At 44.6% G+C, this 15,182-nt stretch overlaps 1 protein-coding gene across 5 annotated transcripts in view; it reads right to left on the minus strand.

The window, feature by feature from the left end:
- Positions 1–15,182, minus strand: part of TBC1D5 (TBC1 domain family member 5) — a 2,224,639-nt gene that overhangs the window by 265,108 nt on the left and 1,944,349 nt on the right. For all 5 annotated transcript variants that reach the window (XM_085630445.1, XM_085630447.1, XM_085630444.1 and 2 more), the window contains one exon: positions 13,138–13,203. In XM_085630445.1, the coding sequence (XP_085486571.1) occupies positions 13,138–13,203 (66 nt within the window). The remainder of the gene's footprint in view (positions 1–13,137; positions 13,204–15,182) is intronic.

Genomic DNA, 15,182 nt, shown 5'->3' on the forward strand with positions numbered 1-15,182 from the left:
TTTTAAATTGGGGATATAATTTCCCTTCAATACTGAGGGCTCCTGGGGGCTAACTAGCCCACCAAGTGCTTCCAGTAAGCGCCACTGAGCTGCATTGCAGAGAGGTGGTCCAGGCCGTGCCACTTTTTACACCTCTCTGCAACGCAGCTCTGTGGCACTTACTGGAGGTACCTAGTGGGCTAGTTGGACCCTAGGGACCCTCGGGATTCAAATGAACTTAATCTCCCAACTAAAAACGGACACAGGGCGTGTTTACACAGTGGTGAAGGGAGGGGACGGGGCCTGAGTTAACGTGTGCAAAAACGCCCTGTGGTCTGTTTTAAGAGGTAGTTTTAATCCCCCTGCCCTATTATATACTAGGGGCTTACAGAGGAGGTCATGCTAATCACAGGGGGACCCCAACGCATAATGTTCCCTAGTGTATGTAGGTGTTTTCACTGTATTCTAAGTGTCTTTTAACATAGCACTGGCTCTAGGACTGGTTAGTCAGACTCAGTTACCACCAGTATCCGTCTGAAAAAGTTGAGGGTACAGGATGATTTTGCAACAAGGCTTCTTTCTGCTCTTCTTTTTGTTCTTTCTGCACGTTATCCTTCTTCCTGCACTTTTCTTCGTCTTTGAGGACTTCTGTTGCTTCTTTCTGCACCTCTTTTTTTTCTTTCTGTGCATTTTTTCTTCTTTCTTCACATGTCCTATCTCTGTAGGCATAGTTAGAAATTAGCATTTAGAAAACCTTTGAAATTCACAGAAAAAAACATAGGTTTCAGGCACGTGATAGTTAGGAATTAGCATTTAAAAAACCTCAGAAATTCACTGGAAAAACCATAGGTTTCAGGGGTGTTATAGTTAACTGGACTTTTCACTTGTACAAAACCATTGAAATTCCCCCGTTATAGTTAGTTCAGCTAACTATAACTCGCGCGCCCGCAATGCACTGCTGATGACGTCACATATTACACTCATGACATGGTCAGTGACATCACTCATGACATCACTGATGACATCTCAAATGACATCACTGATGACATCATCCTTGTGATAGAGTGGCAGACCTCCTCTCACCCTAATATAACCTTTGATACACACATTCAAAAATAGAGACTACAATTTTCAAAACAATGGACATACCAATACCAGTTACAACAACCTCTTCGGTAATTCTAAGATCCACATACACATCCACTCATTCACCAACAGTCCTATACAGTCACTCATACATGTACTCACTCATCATATGTACTCATACACCTATACATCCTGTTACACAATGCCACTCATCCATAGAGTTACTCACACACATAGTCACTCATGCTATAAAGAATCAAACATACATTTACTTGCATATACAGTTATACACACACCACCACACTTACTTCTACGAAAACTTACACATACTTAGTCTTTTAAACAATCACTTCTAGAAACACATCCTTATTCATACAGGAACTCTTTCAATCTCTCACTCTCACATATACTCACTTATATACACCAATAGTCACATATACTAGTTTAAAACATATGTAGTTACTCATAAAGACACTATTGAGACAGTCATTCACTCACTAACACACCCATACACACACTCATCCACCCATACAGTCCTGCACACATGCTGTCTTCAACACATACAAACAGTGAGTCACTCATTCATGCAACTATGTACTACGTAATACCCCCCACCGAACCATGCAGACACTCAGACTGATACTCAAAAAACCAACTAATAACCTATATAGACACCCATGTAGCTACTCACCAACCCATGCAGCCACTTATACACAAAGTGAGAGACTGATACAGATATTTACATATTTAAACATTACTCACTAAGCCATGTATTCACTATGATACACTTAATCAGTCAGTTACACAATCAATTTTTCAAAAACAAATCATCCATTTAGATACTTATATACCCATTTATTCTTCCATCGGCCTTGAGATATACATATATAAAACATATTTAATTTTCAGAAAAACACACATTCACTGGATGATGTCATCAGTGATATCATTTGAGATGTCATCAGTGATGTCATGAGTGATGTCACTGACCATGTCATGAGTGATGTAATATGTGACGTCACTGACCATGTCATGAGTGATGTAATATGTGACGTCATCAGCAGTGCATTGTGGGCGCGCGAGTTATAGTTAGCTGAACTAACTATAACGGGGGAATTTCAATGGTTTTGTACAAGTGAAAAGTCCAGCTAACTATAACACCCCTGAAACCTATGTTTTTTTCAGTGAATTTCTGAGGTTTTTTAAATGCTAATTCCGAACTATAATGTGCCTGAAACCTATGGTTTTTTCTGTGAATATATATATACACTTAGCTTACTAATTCTTACTTTAGACTAATAATGCATTGTAATAGCATGCAAGGTAAAATCATATGCATGCTAAAAGACTGCGGGGTGAAAATGCATCTTAAAGGCATGCAATGTTTTTACCTGCATTGTTCCATCATATAACCCTGGGGAAATGCCCTGACACTCCAGCCAGCTTAAGAGGCAAAGTATTTCTTAGCACAGAACACTGGATCCACCCACCCTGCTTGTTGCAGTAACGCATGGCAGTGTTGTTGTCTGTGAGCACCTGATCCAGCCTCCATTTGATGGATGGGAAGAAGGCTTTCAACTCCAGGTGAATGATGCACAGCTACAACGGTTCATGTGGAGCCCGATCTTTGCAGGAGATTACAGTTTTCAGATCTCTAACTCTCCCAGATTTTTTTTTTATTTTTACATAATTTTATTGTACATTAGACTCAATATCATTTAAAACTTCCAACATTGCCAGGTTTATTAATAATCATTAGTATGGGGAGCGGTTGTAAAAAAACATTATTCATCAAGCTACTCAGTATTTAAGGCATTTAAACATGAAGTACCAGTGCGTTACAGTATTGTCTGTTCAACAATACATCACAGTTTAACTGAGAAGGATTAAGAGAATCATCAGTAAAAAAAAAAACAACAAGAACTTACTAGAAAAAGAATAAACCTAGAACAAATGTCTGTTCCGATGCCATATTACATAAATCCATACTTCAGCCAACGTGGAGTTCCCAAGGATTGCAAACTTGACAAAGTGAAGAAGAGAGGAGGGGATCTGGTGACTGGCCAACATACTTAGCTAATATTCGATTCATTCAGAATGACTGGGGGCATGGGGCAAGTCTCTATCTCTTCCAGAAGACCTCCCTATTCCAGCAATGAGGCATCCATCACCACGTCAGCTCGGGGCACGGAGAAGGGTGCCCCTGGTTTAACTGCAGTTGAGCCACTAACACTGGAAGTCTTTTGTAGTCTCCTCTGAAACCTGGATGGAATTTGACAGATTCCCCTGGTGCTGGGCCCATTGGGACTTCAGGTTACATTGCAGAGCCCACATATGCCACCTGGCATATTTGACGAGCAGGATACAGAGGCCAAGAAACCTTTGAGGCACTCTCAATGAGACCCAAATGGCGACTGAAACATCGGGATCATAGCCACAATGTCCAAGACTCCTAGTGATCAAAGGATGACCCAAAACTGCACTGTATCCAGAATGGCCCCAATGAAATGAACTTTTTGTAGAGGAGTCATGCGTGATTTTGGCATTTTGATAATAAACGCTAATTAAGTAGAAGGTTCTCCATCGCCCGCAGGTGGTCTACGACTGACTGGCAAGCCCGCTTTCAAAATCCAATCATCGAGGTAGGGGAAAACTGGAATCCCCACCCTTTAAAGATGTGAAGCGACCACATTCATCACTTTTGTGAGCACAAGAGGGGCCCTGGTGAGGTCAAACCCCAAATTGAAAATGCTCCTGGCCTATCTTGAAGTGCAAAAAGCATCTGTGGGTCTGCAGGATGGTTAGATGAAAGTAGGCGTCCTGCAGGTCCAAGCCACCATGCAGTCATCTGGATCCAGGGCAAATAAAACCAGAGCGATCGTGAACATCTTGAAGGCCTCTGTCATTCGTCATCATGATGAAGTAGTAGGAGTAACATATAGTCCCAACTTCCAGGAACAGAATTCTCTGTATGGCAGCTTTAGCTCAAAGAGTCTGCATCTGTTGGAGTAAGATAGAGAGGCACACCCTTGAAAGTCCCTCTGATGTGAGCAAAAGATGCCATGGTTTGGAAAGGAATGGAAGGGCACAGCCCCTGTGAAAACCTCAGCTGTCATATGTTGTGTTTTGCCACCCCTGGAGGAAATACCTAATCCTGCCTCCCCACGAGTGTTCATGTGACACTGAGGGCAAACTAAAGTGGTTTTGAGGATAATGCCGCAGGGGCGAAGGACTACGAAGTTCACTGCCTCTAGTGACCTGGACTTGGTCTGCTTGATCCCAAACCCCGGAAGGCTGAGATACTTATTCTGGAGGCATGGGTCTTGACGTTGTCAGTATGCCAACTCTCTGTAATGACCTAGAAAGGGGCCAAATTGCTGAGCATACTGTCTAGGCAGAGGAGAAAGGCCTAAGGAATGTGCCATGGCCTGGCTATCTTTGAAGTGTTCCAGTGTGGCATCTGCTTCTTACCAAACATTGGATGGCATATTCCTCAGTAAGGCCTCTTTGTCACCAGTGAAGCTTGTAGCTCTAATTCAAGTGTAAACTGAAGCACCATGGTAGTGCCAATCTCTCTGCCCAAGCAGTCAGTAGTGTCCAGTCCAGAACAGATAGGAAATTTGGTCACATCCTGACTCTCCTGGATGGTTTGAGCCAGGTTGGTCCGAAATTCCTCACAGACTGCCAGCAGGATCTTGCTAACAATGCCCCATAAAGTGTGGGAATATCACCCCATCAAACAGCTGGCACTGACTGACCGAAGGACAAGGTTGGTCAATAAAAACACCTATATTCTGAATGCTTCAATTCTATTCAACTGACTCCAGGGGCAGTAGGGAATAAATTGGGGTTCATCCTGCTGGTAGAAGCCTGAAACACCAGACTTTCTGGTGTGGGAGCTTTGTCAAGGAGTCAGGGTCACCTGGTGCCTGCAAGTGGCAATTGGCTACCTGTCTGTTCTCTGGTGGATAGGAACAAGGTTAGACCAGATGCCCATTAAGGTGCCAGTCAGGGGTTCATTAAGTGGCAGTAAGGGCTCAAGTTGCAAAAGTTCTGTCAAAATGTTGGTCATACCTTAAAGAGACGACAGCTGCAAGTCTAATACCTCTGCAGCACGTCTGATTACCACAGCAAAGGAAACAAACTCTTTTGTTGATAGTCCAAGGGAAGAAAACCCAGTGTCTGGAGAAGTGTCAACCCACTGGCCTCCTGCAAATCCATGTAATGATTGTCATCATCACAGTGTGGCGAGAAATAATCCCCATCATCCACATTGTCATCTCTGAAAGCTGGTTGACTGATCACAGTCGGAACTGAAAAGTTGTTGGAGCACTGGGGTGCATCTCGAGGGTAAAGGCATGGTCTCTCTGATTTGGACTCAACTGGGACCGGGTGCATTTCTACGACTTTGGGGCGCACACCGGTCAAGGTCGAGACAAATTCAGCTCTGAGCCGGACAGAACTATTGGGACAAGGTCTTCTTCTAGCACTGGCAATCAGGACGTGGGGCCGGCAAAGATTTTGGTGCCAGACTGGAAGTCTGCTCCGGCATCAGAGTGGAGCCAGAGATGGGGGCAGGAGGCACAGACAACGGACCTGCCCGCAGTAACCTGAGGAGTCCTCTGTGGATTCTTGGCGCCTAAAGGCATACCAGAGGGAGCAGGGACAGAGCCGAAGATTCGCAACATGTCCTCTTCAAAGGCCTCAATCTGTTGCAACATTGGCAACAGCCCCAGAGATTCGGGGTGCATCAGGATCAGTTGCGTAATTAGTTCCTTGACTGGGGAACGGAGTGAGACCGAGAGGCGCCCCGACGTCTTAACAATTTCTCTGGCTTAGAGGCTTAGAATGACGGGACTGGAGATGAATCCCAATTGGTCTTCTTGTGCTGCTGGTTCGACTTATGGAAAGAATTGGACCACGACAAGGACCAGTCTCGGGAATAGCTCAGAGCAGGAACGCTTCCACGCCCTTGACTTCGAGCAGGATCGCCATGATTTTGTTTGGTGTTTGGAAACATAGAGTTTCTTTTCGAAGGTCCAGCTTACCTTCGGATTCAGGAGGGCACATTCCTCGTGTGTCCCAAACCCAAACACCAGAGGCCAAGTTTTAAGAGTGAGCAGAGTTCCTTTACACACTGAAAAAAGAAATAGTTTGTGAAAAAACTTGTTAACTGACGAGAAAAAGGTAGGGGCAAGGTCCGGATCAGCACATGAAGTAGAGGAAAGAAAGAAACGGACGTCAATACACAAGGCTGGCGCTTATATTCAGCTCCATTGTCACTTCTGGGGCGGAACAAGTCAAGGCCGAGTTGCAAGGGACAATACTCTGGCGCTTGGGAGCAATGCGGTTTAAATCAGTCAGATCCAGTCTGGCACCTGGGACGTTCTAGAGGTAAAGAATCTGCGGTTAGAAGTTTCCATCAGGAATATTTGGCACCACTCAAAACAGCACTCACCAATATCCTTCATCTGAGGGTTTTAAGCAAAACATGACTCAGTAGCCCTACAAACGCATTCTGGTCAACGTGGTCTATCTTTTGCAAAGTTGCAGTTCTTCCGGCTAAGCATAGCTGGGTACCAATTCATTTCTTCCAATGTTTCATTTTGTTAGCCCCAGACACGTTTTTCAGTCCTCATGAGCTCCGGGGTGGAGCATAGCAGGTACTGAGTGCCACACTTGTTTGCAGCATAACATTTAAAGACTAGACCACATGTTATAGCAAGGGTCATCTCCCTCTGGTGCATAGCCACTGGCCACGGGAACAAAAATTAAGAACCTGTATTTAGCAACACTGAAAACAGTACTTGTACGTAAAATGTTTACACTGACTTTGTATGGATGCGTGTACATACATGTATAATATATGGATAGATTTACACATATATACACACACATACATAAAAAGTTAGACAAACATTTTAAACAAATATGTCGCTCAGGCATTGCCTCAAACAAACAGCTTTTCAGTGAAAGGCAGATGGAGAAATACATGTGCATGGCAAGGTGCAGTGTCTTTTTTTTAGGTCGAGCCTAGTGAAGCGCGCATGCGCTGCTCTAGGAGATGACCTTTTGGAATCAGTCTGCACTTTTCAAGCACTCGTGCTTGTGGCGGCATCCACCTTGCGGGAGCGAGCAGCGCCGCGCAGGGGCCATCTGTTTCCAATTAGCGGGGCTGCGCGAGCGTCTGCACTTTTCAAGCACTCGTGCTTGTTATTTTATTATACCTGTTGGTGCCAGTTCAAGGATCCAAGCGCCTTGTGCCTGCTGCCTCTAAGGAGCTCGTGAGCGTTACCTCCGAGGAGGTGATTAATGCATCACCGGAACCCACTAACGAGCCCCTTGTGTGTTCCACGATCCACAGTTCATTTCTCTTCTCAGTGGAGCATAAATAGAAACATTTGCGTTTTAAGCCTCAACAAAGTGACGGAATTACATTCCTGGTGGCACTATTCCTCAAAGCGCCCCAAAAATGCCGTTCGCTTCCGGATACTGAAAGTCTATTGGGTGACAGAAGGTTGGTGTATTTGGTAAATATTTGCTGGTTGACGTTCTTTCACTGTGATGGACTGTTCCCATGAGGCACAGGGTCAGACTGATTTGCATATGGCCATGTCTGAACTGGGGTGGCAGAGTGGGCTAAAGAACGGTGATGGATTAAACCCAGATCAGTTGACTGGGGGTGAGTGCTTGCAATGTTCAACACTCCGTCCATCATTTCCTTTGGTTTTTGCTGTGACGTTCTTTCACTGTGATGCCTGTTCAAGACGGAGTTTCCAGTTTGAGATCCACTCTATCTCATCTCCAGTGGCATTGCGCCATCTAGTGACATAAACCATAATGGTTGAATTGTAATATTAGTTGTTACTCTAGCTTTCACTTGACATTTGTCTTGTTTAGAACACCAACGCTTCCTTCTTATCTTTCAAAACAGGTACTTGGCCTAGCCCAAGACTGTTAATATACCACTCCCTTTACAACTCTAGGCATGTCCTGTAAGTCGAGGGGTGCTGTCACAGCAAGGTGGCTCAACAGGTGAATGCACAACCGGCTGCGGTGCTCTGTACCCGGACGAACACTGTGAAAATGCCATTCACCAGCTGTAGATATCAGCGAGCACCAAGTCACAGGACCTAATGTCAGTAATATAGATCCCGGGGTTAAAGCGCCTACTGCGCTCATCTGTGCATAACCTGTAGAACACAGCTTGAGTTATCGTGGGAGGCGACCCAGTGTTTCATCCGTTCGAGGTTGATAATAGGAGTACCGTTCAGCTGAATAGTGCTACCTATGATCCCACATACATTACTTACAGCGCCTAGACGCAGATCCGCATTGGTTCATGTTGTACTGATGATGGACGTAAGCGTGCTCGTTTGATTTGAAAATGTGATGTTTCCAGCATGGGAGAAAGAGTTAAAAACCAGTAAATGTTCTAGAATTTCTTTTCTACTCTGCAGTCCCTGACTCTAGCACGTCTTCTTAATACAGAAAACAGACCCTCCCGGAATATGACAGGTTTTCACATCACGCTTTTTGGGAGAATTTGAGATTTAAAACCCATGCCTTGAGGAGGTGGAAGGGGGAGATAGAGCAGGTGTCTTTTAGAGGCAAGGGGGAGGGGTTCACGAAATGACTGACAATTGTGTAAAAAAACAAAAACAAACTTTTTCACAGAAATTGCACCTTCTTAGAAACTTTTTCTTTGACAAAATAACTTACCCTGACGCACCGTGATGCGCAGAGGACCCCTGCCCAACCCATCAGTCGCCCCCATCCACAGATAGAACTGAGACCAGCAGTTGCTAGGGTATTGAGAGGGACACAATTAATGTGTAATTTTGTTTTCTGGTTTGAAAGAACAACCTCCCTCCCCCTCCCCCCCCCCCCAACCAGGCACAGCAGCACTTGATGCCTAATCTAACCAGACTGCCACTACATACAACACCTTTTCCATCACCTTGTGAAACACACAAGCACATTGTGGTCTGCAACACATGAGTGCAATGAAATGTTTTGGGGAGGGGCTAATTGTTGACTGTAGGGCTGTTATGCCTAGTGTCAAGAAGAGGAGGAGGCCGCTGCTGATCAGCACCAGAAGAGTGTGTTTTATCAGGCGGTTGAAATGCCTAATGCAAAAAGGTCTTCCCTGCTGTAAGAATATTTCTGGTGCTTACAGTCTTTCTGTAGATTCCTCACCTTACGATTCTTCCCCAGGTTTCACACTGATCCTGACAAAACATCTCTTCAGCACCACTGGAGACACCATGCAGCTCTAGTTGTACCTTCACTCACCAGACATGAAGCGCCTGGCATATAATAGTGGCCAACCAGTCGCTGACATGTCCGGATACGTTTTCCATGCCCCAGAGTGGCAAGCAAGCAGGAACCAAGAGATCATCAACAAAAGTGACAATCAGCATAAACATGTTTGCATTCCTTTGATTTTATTATATACAGCACTGACTCATCAGCAAAGAGGAGAGTGGAGAGGCATCTGCAGGAGGACTATTTCTCCACAAGATATATTACTGTGGAAGGTTGAGTAACTTTTTCTTCTGATGGAGGAACCTTCCTGCAGAGTACTCACCTCAACAGGGACTCTCAAAGCCATACTTCCGATGGACAAACCTTCCTGCAGAGTCCTCACCTCAACAGGGACTCTCAAAGCCATACTTCTGAAGGAGGAACCTTCCTGCAGAGTCCTCACCTCAACAGGGACTCTCAATGCCATACTTCTGAAAGAGGAACCTTCCTGCAGAGTCCTCACCTCAACAGGGACTCTCAATGCCATACTTCTGAAAGAGGAACCTTCCTGCAGAGTACTCACCTCAACAGGGACTCTCAAAGCCATACTTCAGATGGACGAACCGTTCTGCAGAGTCCTCACCTCAAAAGGGACTCTCAATGACATACTTCTGATGGAGGAACCTTCCTGAAGAGTCCTCACCTCATCAAGGACTCACAAAGCCATACTTCTGATGGACGAACCTTCCTGCAGAGTCCTCACCTCAACAAGGACTCTCAAAGCCATACTTCTGAAGGACGAACCTTCCTGCAGAGTGCTCACCTCAACAAGAACTCTCAAAGCCATACCTCTGATGGACGAACCTTCTTGCAGAGTCCTCACCTCACCAAGGACTCAAAGCCATACTTCTGATGGACGAACCTTCCTGCAGAGTCCTCACCTCAACAAGGACTCTCAAAGCCATACCTCTGATGGACGAACCTTCCTGCCGAGTCCTCACCTCAACAAGGACTCTCAAATCCATACTTCTGATGGACGAACTATCCTGCAGTCCTCACCTCAACAAGGACTCTCAAAGCCATACTTCTGATGGACGAACTTTCCTGCAGTCCTCACCTTAACAAGGACTCTCAAAGCCATACTTCTGATGGACAAACCTTCCTGCAGAGTCCACACCTCAACAAGGACTCTCAAAGCCATACTTCTGATGGATGAACCTTCCTGCAGAGTCCTCACCTCAACAAGGACTCTCAAAGCCAGACCCTCAAGGAGATGGAGACAAGGAGTGACAATTAACCAAGGAAGTCACTCAGCACTGCCCTGAAAATTATCTGCTCCTGGGTGCCTGGGCTGTGAGGCGGTAATGTTTTACAAACACATACAGAGATGTGGCTGCGTTGCTCCTGGAATATTTCAGCCACCAGAATGCCTGTGATGAGAGGTGTGGAAGGAACTATGGCCCTACTGGAGGGTCTTTATTACCCAAAGAGTAGCAGACCTGATGCAGAGGATGGCCCTACACCATGGCGCATTTGGTAAGGTCACTGGAATTATGTGGTTCTACAAAAGCAGTGATTTCCGCATAATGATAGTGGGTACATTTGCTGAGGTGTGTAAACCAATAAAGAGGACTGTGTCTGCCAGGAGTCCTGACCTCTGGAATAGCGTCTAACCTTCCTGTACTGCTGATGGAACTGCTTTGCTAGAGAGGCTAGATCCAGCAAGTGGGCTGGTTTAAAATTGTCCAAGGAGGAGTCAGTCATGTCTCTGAAAAGTCACTTGACATTAAAGGGCACTTCCATCACAGTAGCCCGGACATCACCTGAAAAACTAGCTGAAGACACCAAGTAGCTTAGTGTGACAGAGTGCCCATGAACCGGGTTACAGTGTCCAATGAGTCCATGCCAAACATCAGGAATCGTTTCGCAGCATCAAAGCCATCACTGAAAAATCGGAAAATGGCTTCCTTATGTGCTGCGGTGGGCTAAAACGTCCAGTAAGGATAATTCTCATAAGGAATGAACATAGTGTCGTAGCAGGAATATGGCATTCGCTATACGATGAATAGGGCTTCCTTATGCAAAGTCTTTGTGGCCAATGTCACCCAGTTTCTTAAACTTCCTTTCCAGGTGGGCTGGAGAAAAGGCATTGTGGTTCAGTTTGGAAGAAGAAGCCTGAACCATGAAGCTCTCTCATCAGACATATGTGAACAAAAAAGGTTGGGTCAACCAGATCTAGTCCACGGCGCCTGGCAATTTGTCTGTGGACCGCTGGGCTTTAGAAGGGTCTTTCTTAAATAGACAGTCAAGACAGGTTCCAGTAACACCTTTGTACATAGGAACGAAGGCCTTGGAACTAAAGAAGTAGTTTGCAAGATTTCTGGCAACATATTAGACTTTGGTTCCTGTGAAGGAAAATTCAAATCCAGAGTTGCTACAGATTTACACACAATGTGTTAAAAGAGGATATTTCTCTGTCGGAGCCCCAGGAGAGAGAGGAATGTTCCCTTCTGAAGAGGTATCAGGACCACCATCATTTTGTGGGTTGCAAGCTCTCTACCCATTTAACCAAGTGTTTGTTCTAGATTCTCACCCAGGGCTCGTCTATCAATTCTGCTTTATGTATCTACCAGCTCATAAGACCATAAGTCCATTCTGATGTGACCAAAGTAAACCGGCCCACCCTGGTCCAAGTCGAGACTCTAGGGTTCAAAAGAACTTTATCCTCACTACTCTGGATAGACTTACTACTCTAGAAGGACTTACCACTCTGTGGTCTAGCAAAACCTACTGAAAGCACATATCTTATTCTCTGACATCACAGTGGGCGCTCTGCTCCAGCCAAAGTTTTTGTTGCATATCAGTATATTGAGATATTTTGGTATTGCCCATCCCAGATCTTTAGTACCCTCAAAGCAAGTCAACTGCATTGCACCGGACATAACAATTCTTGGACATTTTTAGGAGTTGATATATACAGTCCCTAAGCAACAACATTAAAACAATATAAAAAACAGTTTGTGTTCTTCATTTGTAATCCTTTGTCTTTTTATTCTTCCATCATCACAGTAAGTAGCAAGTCACTTCTGGAATTCAGAATTCACTCCAGTCACAGTTGTAGCCAACACGTGATTTGTCATTAGTACATAAACCAAACCGACTTCATCAGGGTGATACAAAAATATTACAACATCTAAGAACATTGTATGCAGTCTTATCAAAAGAAACCGTCCTCATTGATCAAATATATCTAAAGTATTAGGTCTCCAATCTAGTCATAAACGTCCAAACTCCATTTGCGGTAGGAGTAACACCCTTATTTTAAATCCTTAGGACGCTCCGAGAGTACTCGTACGATCCGTGTTCGCCGGCAACTTACTGTGATGATGGAAGAATAAAAAGACAAAGGATTACAACTGAAGAACACAGAATGTTTTTTATATTGTTGTTTGAATGTTGTGTTGCTCATGGGCTGTATACATCTGCTCAGGTTGTGGACCTTGTCCACTTCACATTTGAGGGTATAGGTGGCTACTCTTGCCCCTTGGAGCACAGTAAGCTTATTAATCATTTACATGGGGATACTGAAAGGTTTGCGCATTTGATACCCTGGCCACTGATATTTTCCCATGTTACATCTTTAAGAGTTGCCTATCTTTGAGTGTTAATCTTGTGTTGCACGGTTTCTTTACAGCATAACATTGGTGTCAAACTAACAGAGGTTGATGAGGAATGAGGAAAAAGTGGCATAGGGAGATGATTGGTTCACTAAGATGACTGGCAGAGAGTTGAGAGACAAGCAAAGGAGAAAACATTAGGTGTTACCTGAAAGTTCAGTGAGAGTCCGGGCAGGCAAGGGGGCCAGAGGACCAGTGGGTGGAGGCACATCACCTAGGGAAAAGTAAAAACAAGTGTATTAAACCCAACATTTGTGTCAACCTACCAGCTCCTTGGAACACTAAAGTCAAGCCAGCAATTAATCTTCAGATGTTCATTTGTGATCACCACCATAGGTGACGAGACGTAAGAAGATGGTCCTAAACCATTAATAGCTGGATGTTCAAGACCAGGCAGGAAATCAGCGCACATCAAAAGGAGAAGTGGCATTCCAAACTGAAGCTGGACACGCCCACAACAGGCCTGAGACACGGAAAGACTGTTAGGCCTGAATGACCCACATGCCATGTGACCCTTAGAAACTAAGGGGTCAAATGGACAAGCAGTGTTTTGGTCACAAACTCTCAGATTTGGAGTTTGTGACAGCAAAAATGCTATTTGCAATGTACTAAACCCATTTTTAGGAATCTATAACATTTTTCTGACTCTTACAAGGTTTGGAAATGGATAAGGAGTGTGTTGTAGGCATTGCTTCCAAACAGAGATTCCTATCCAGATTTACAAATGATTTAGGACAGAAATAGCAGTCATAAGCGATTTAAAAGTTGCCGACTAACCCTCCAAGTTTGTGTGGTAACTCATTCGCAAGTGAGAAAGGGTACCCCCTGGTCCTGCCCACCCTCCATTGTCAGTTCGGTACCCCAGTCTGTCCTGCCCACCCTATGTTGTCAAATTGCGGCCCCATCCTCTCTTGACCACTTTACTTTGACAGCTTGCTGTCCCATCCCCTCCCACAAGCCTTTGTCAGCTGCTGCCCCAGCCCTCTCTTATCAGCTTGCTGCCCCCTCCTTTTGTAAAGGCCTACTCTCAGAGGTATCAACCCCTTTTGGTGAGAGGACAACTGACTTGTCAATTATGTCTCGCAACACTGTATATTTTTTTTAATCAAACTACAGGTAGATAAAAAAAAAAATGGGAACTACACACTTTTTATAAGTACTGTGAAGGGCAACAGGAGTACTGGGATCACTCGGCTGCAGTCAGGCCTGTCATATACCAAAAGTGCCCTATTCACCCACCACACCCAAAAAACTGTGTAAAGCGCACCAAACCCGAAAAAAAGACTGACGGTTCTGCCTGCCTGCCAGCTGGCCAGTCTCCTTTGCCCATTTTATTATTCCAACAAAAGGCTCAGACCCAGTTCTATATCTAGTCCTAGGCTGAATGAACTGATCCTTTAACTTTTCTTTGTTCAAAGAAAGAGGGTAGATGCATGGCATCTCATAGCTTTGTATTTTGCAAGTGCATGAATTGTCCGCAAAAGAGTTTGCATCTCAACAGAAGATAAACGCGCCCTCTGGTCTGGAGGTACCAGAGTGAGATGTGGCACAGCAACTCATGGGCAAGAGTCGGGGTGGGGAACAAAAGCACAGGAGGGAGACAGCTTGCAAACACATGCATTCTTCAGCAAAAAGAAAAAAGTAGCTCCCAAAACGCAAGCAATGGAAGAACACGAGCACTAGTGCCATGCTCTGGGTAGAGCAAAACACAAGAAGAGGAAGTGAAGCGCATCTGGGAAGAAAGAAAATGAGTGACAATGAAGCCAACCAATGGGCAGCTCCAAGCCCACTTTAAGCTAAAAAATGTCTCACAAGAGACTCTCTTTAGCGAAATCTTAAAAGAAACCATTGCTTTAAAAGCAGCCCTGTTTCCTTTTAGGAAATCAAACTGCTTTAATAAATAATTTCTTTATTTAAATGCATTCACAGATATGGTGGTCTGTTGATCCTTTTGTAGTCCCCATCCCTGTCATTGTATCCAAATGGGGGTGAGTCGCAATTTGAAACTACCAAATCAATTTTCGCGATCCAGGCTGATGCCTGGGAAATGTTCTAAGATAAGAAAGCTGCGGCTAGAAGTCTATCAGATAGGTTGGTTAGTAAAATTCAAAATCTGAGTTGGCCACGATGCGACCTAGTAATTCAAAATTCAATAATGGTGGCAAAAATACTACATGCAAACTGCAACCACTT

Source organism: Triturus cristatus, chromosome 10 (genome assembly GCF_964204655.1).
Source record: "Triturus cristatus chromosome 10, aTriCri1.1, whole genome shotgun sequence".
Classification (NCBI taxonomy): domain Eukaryota; kingdom Metazoa; phylum Chordata; class Amphibia; order Caudata; family Salamandridae; genus Triturus; species Triturus cristatus.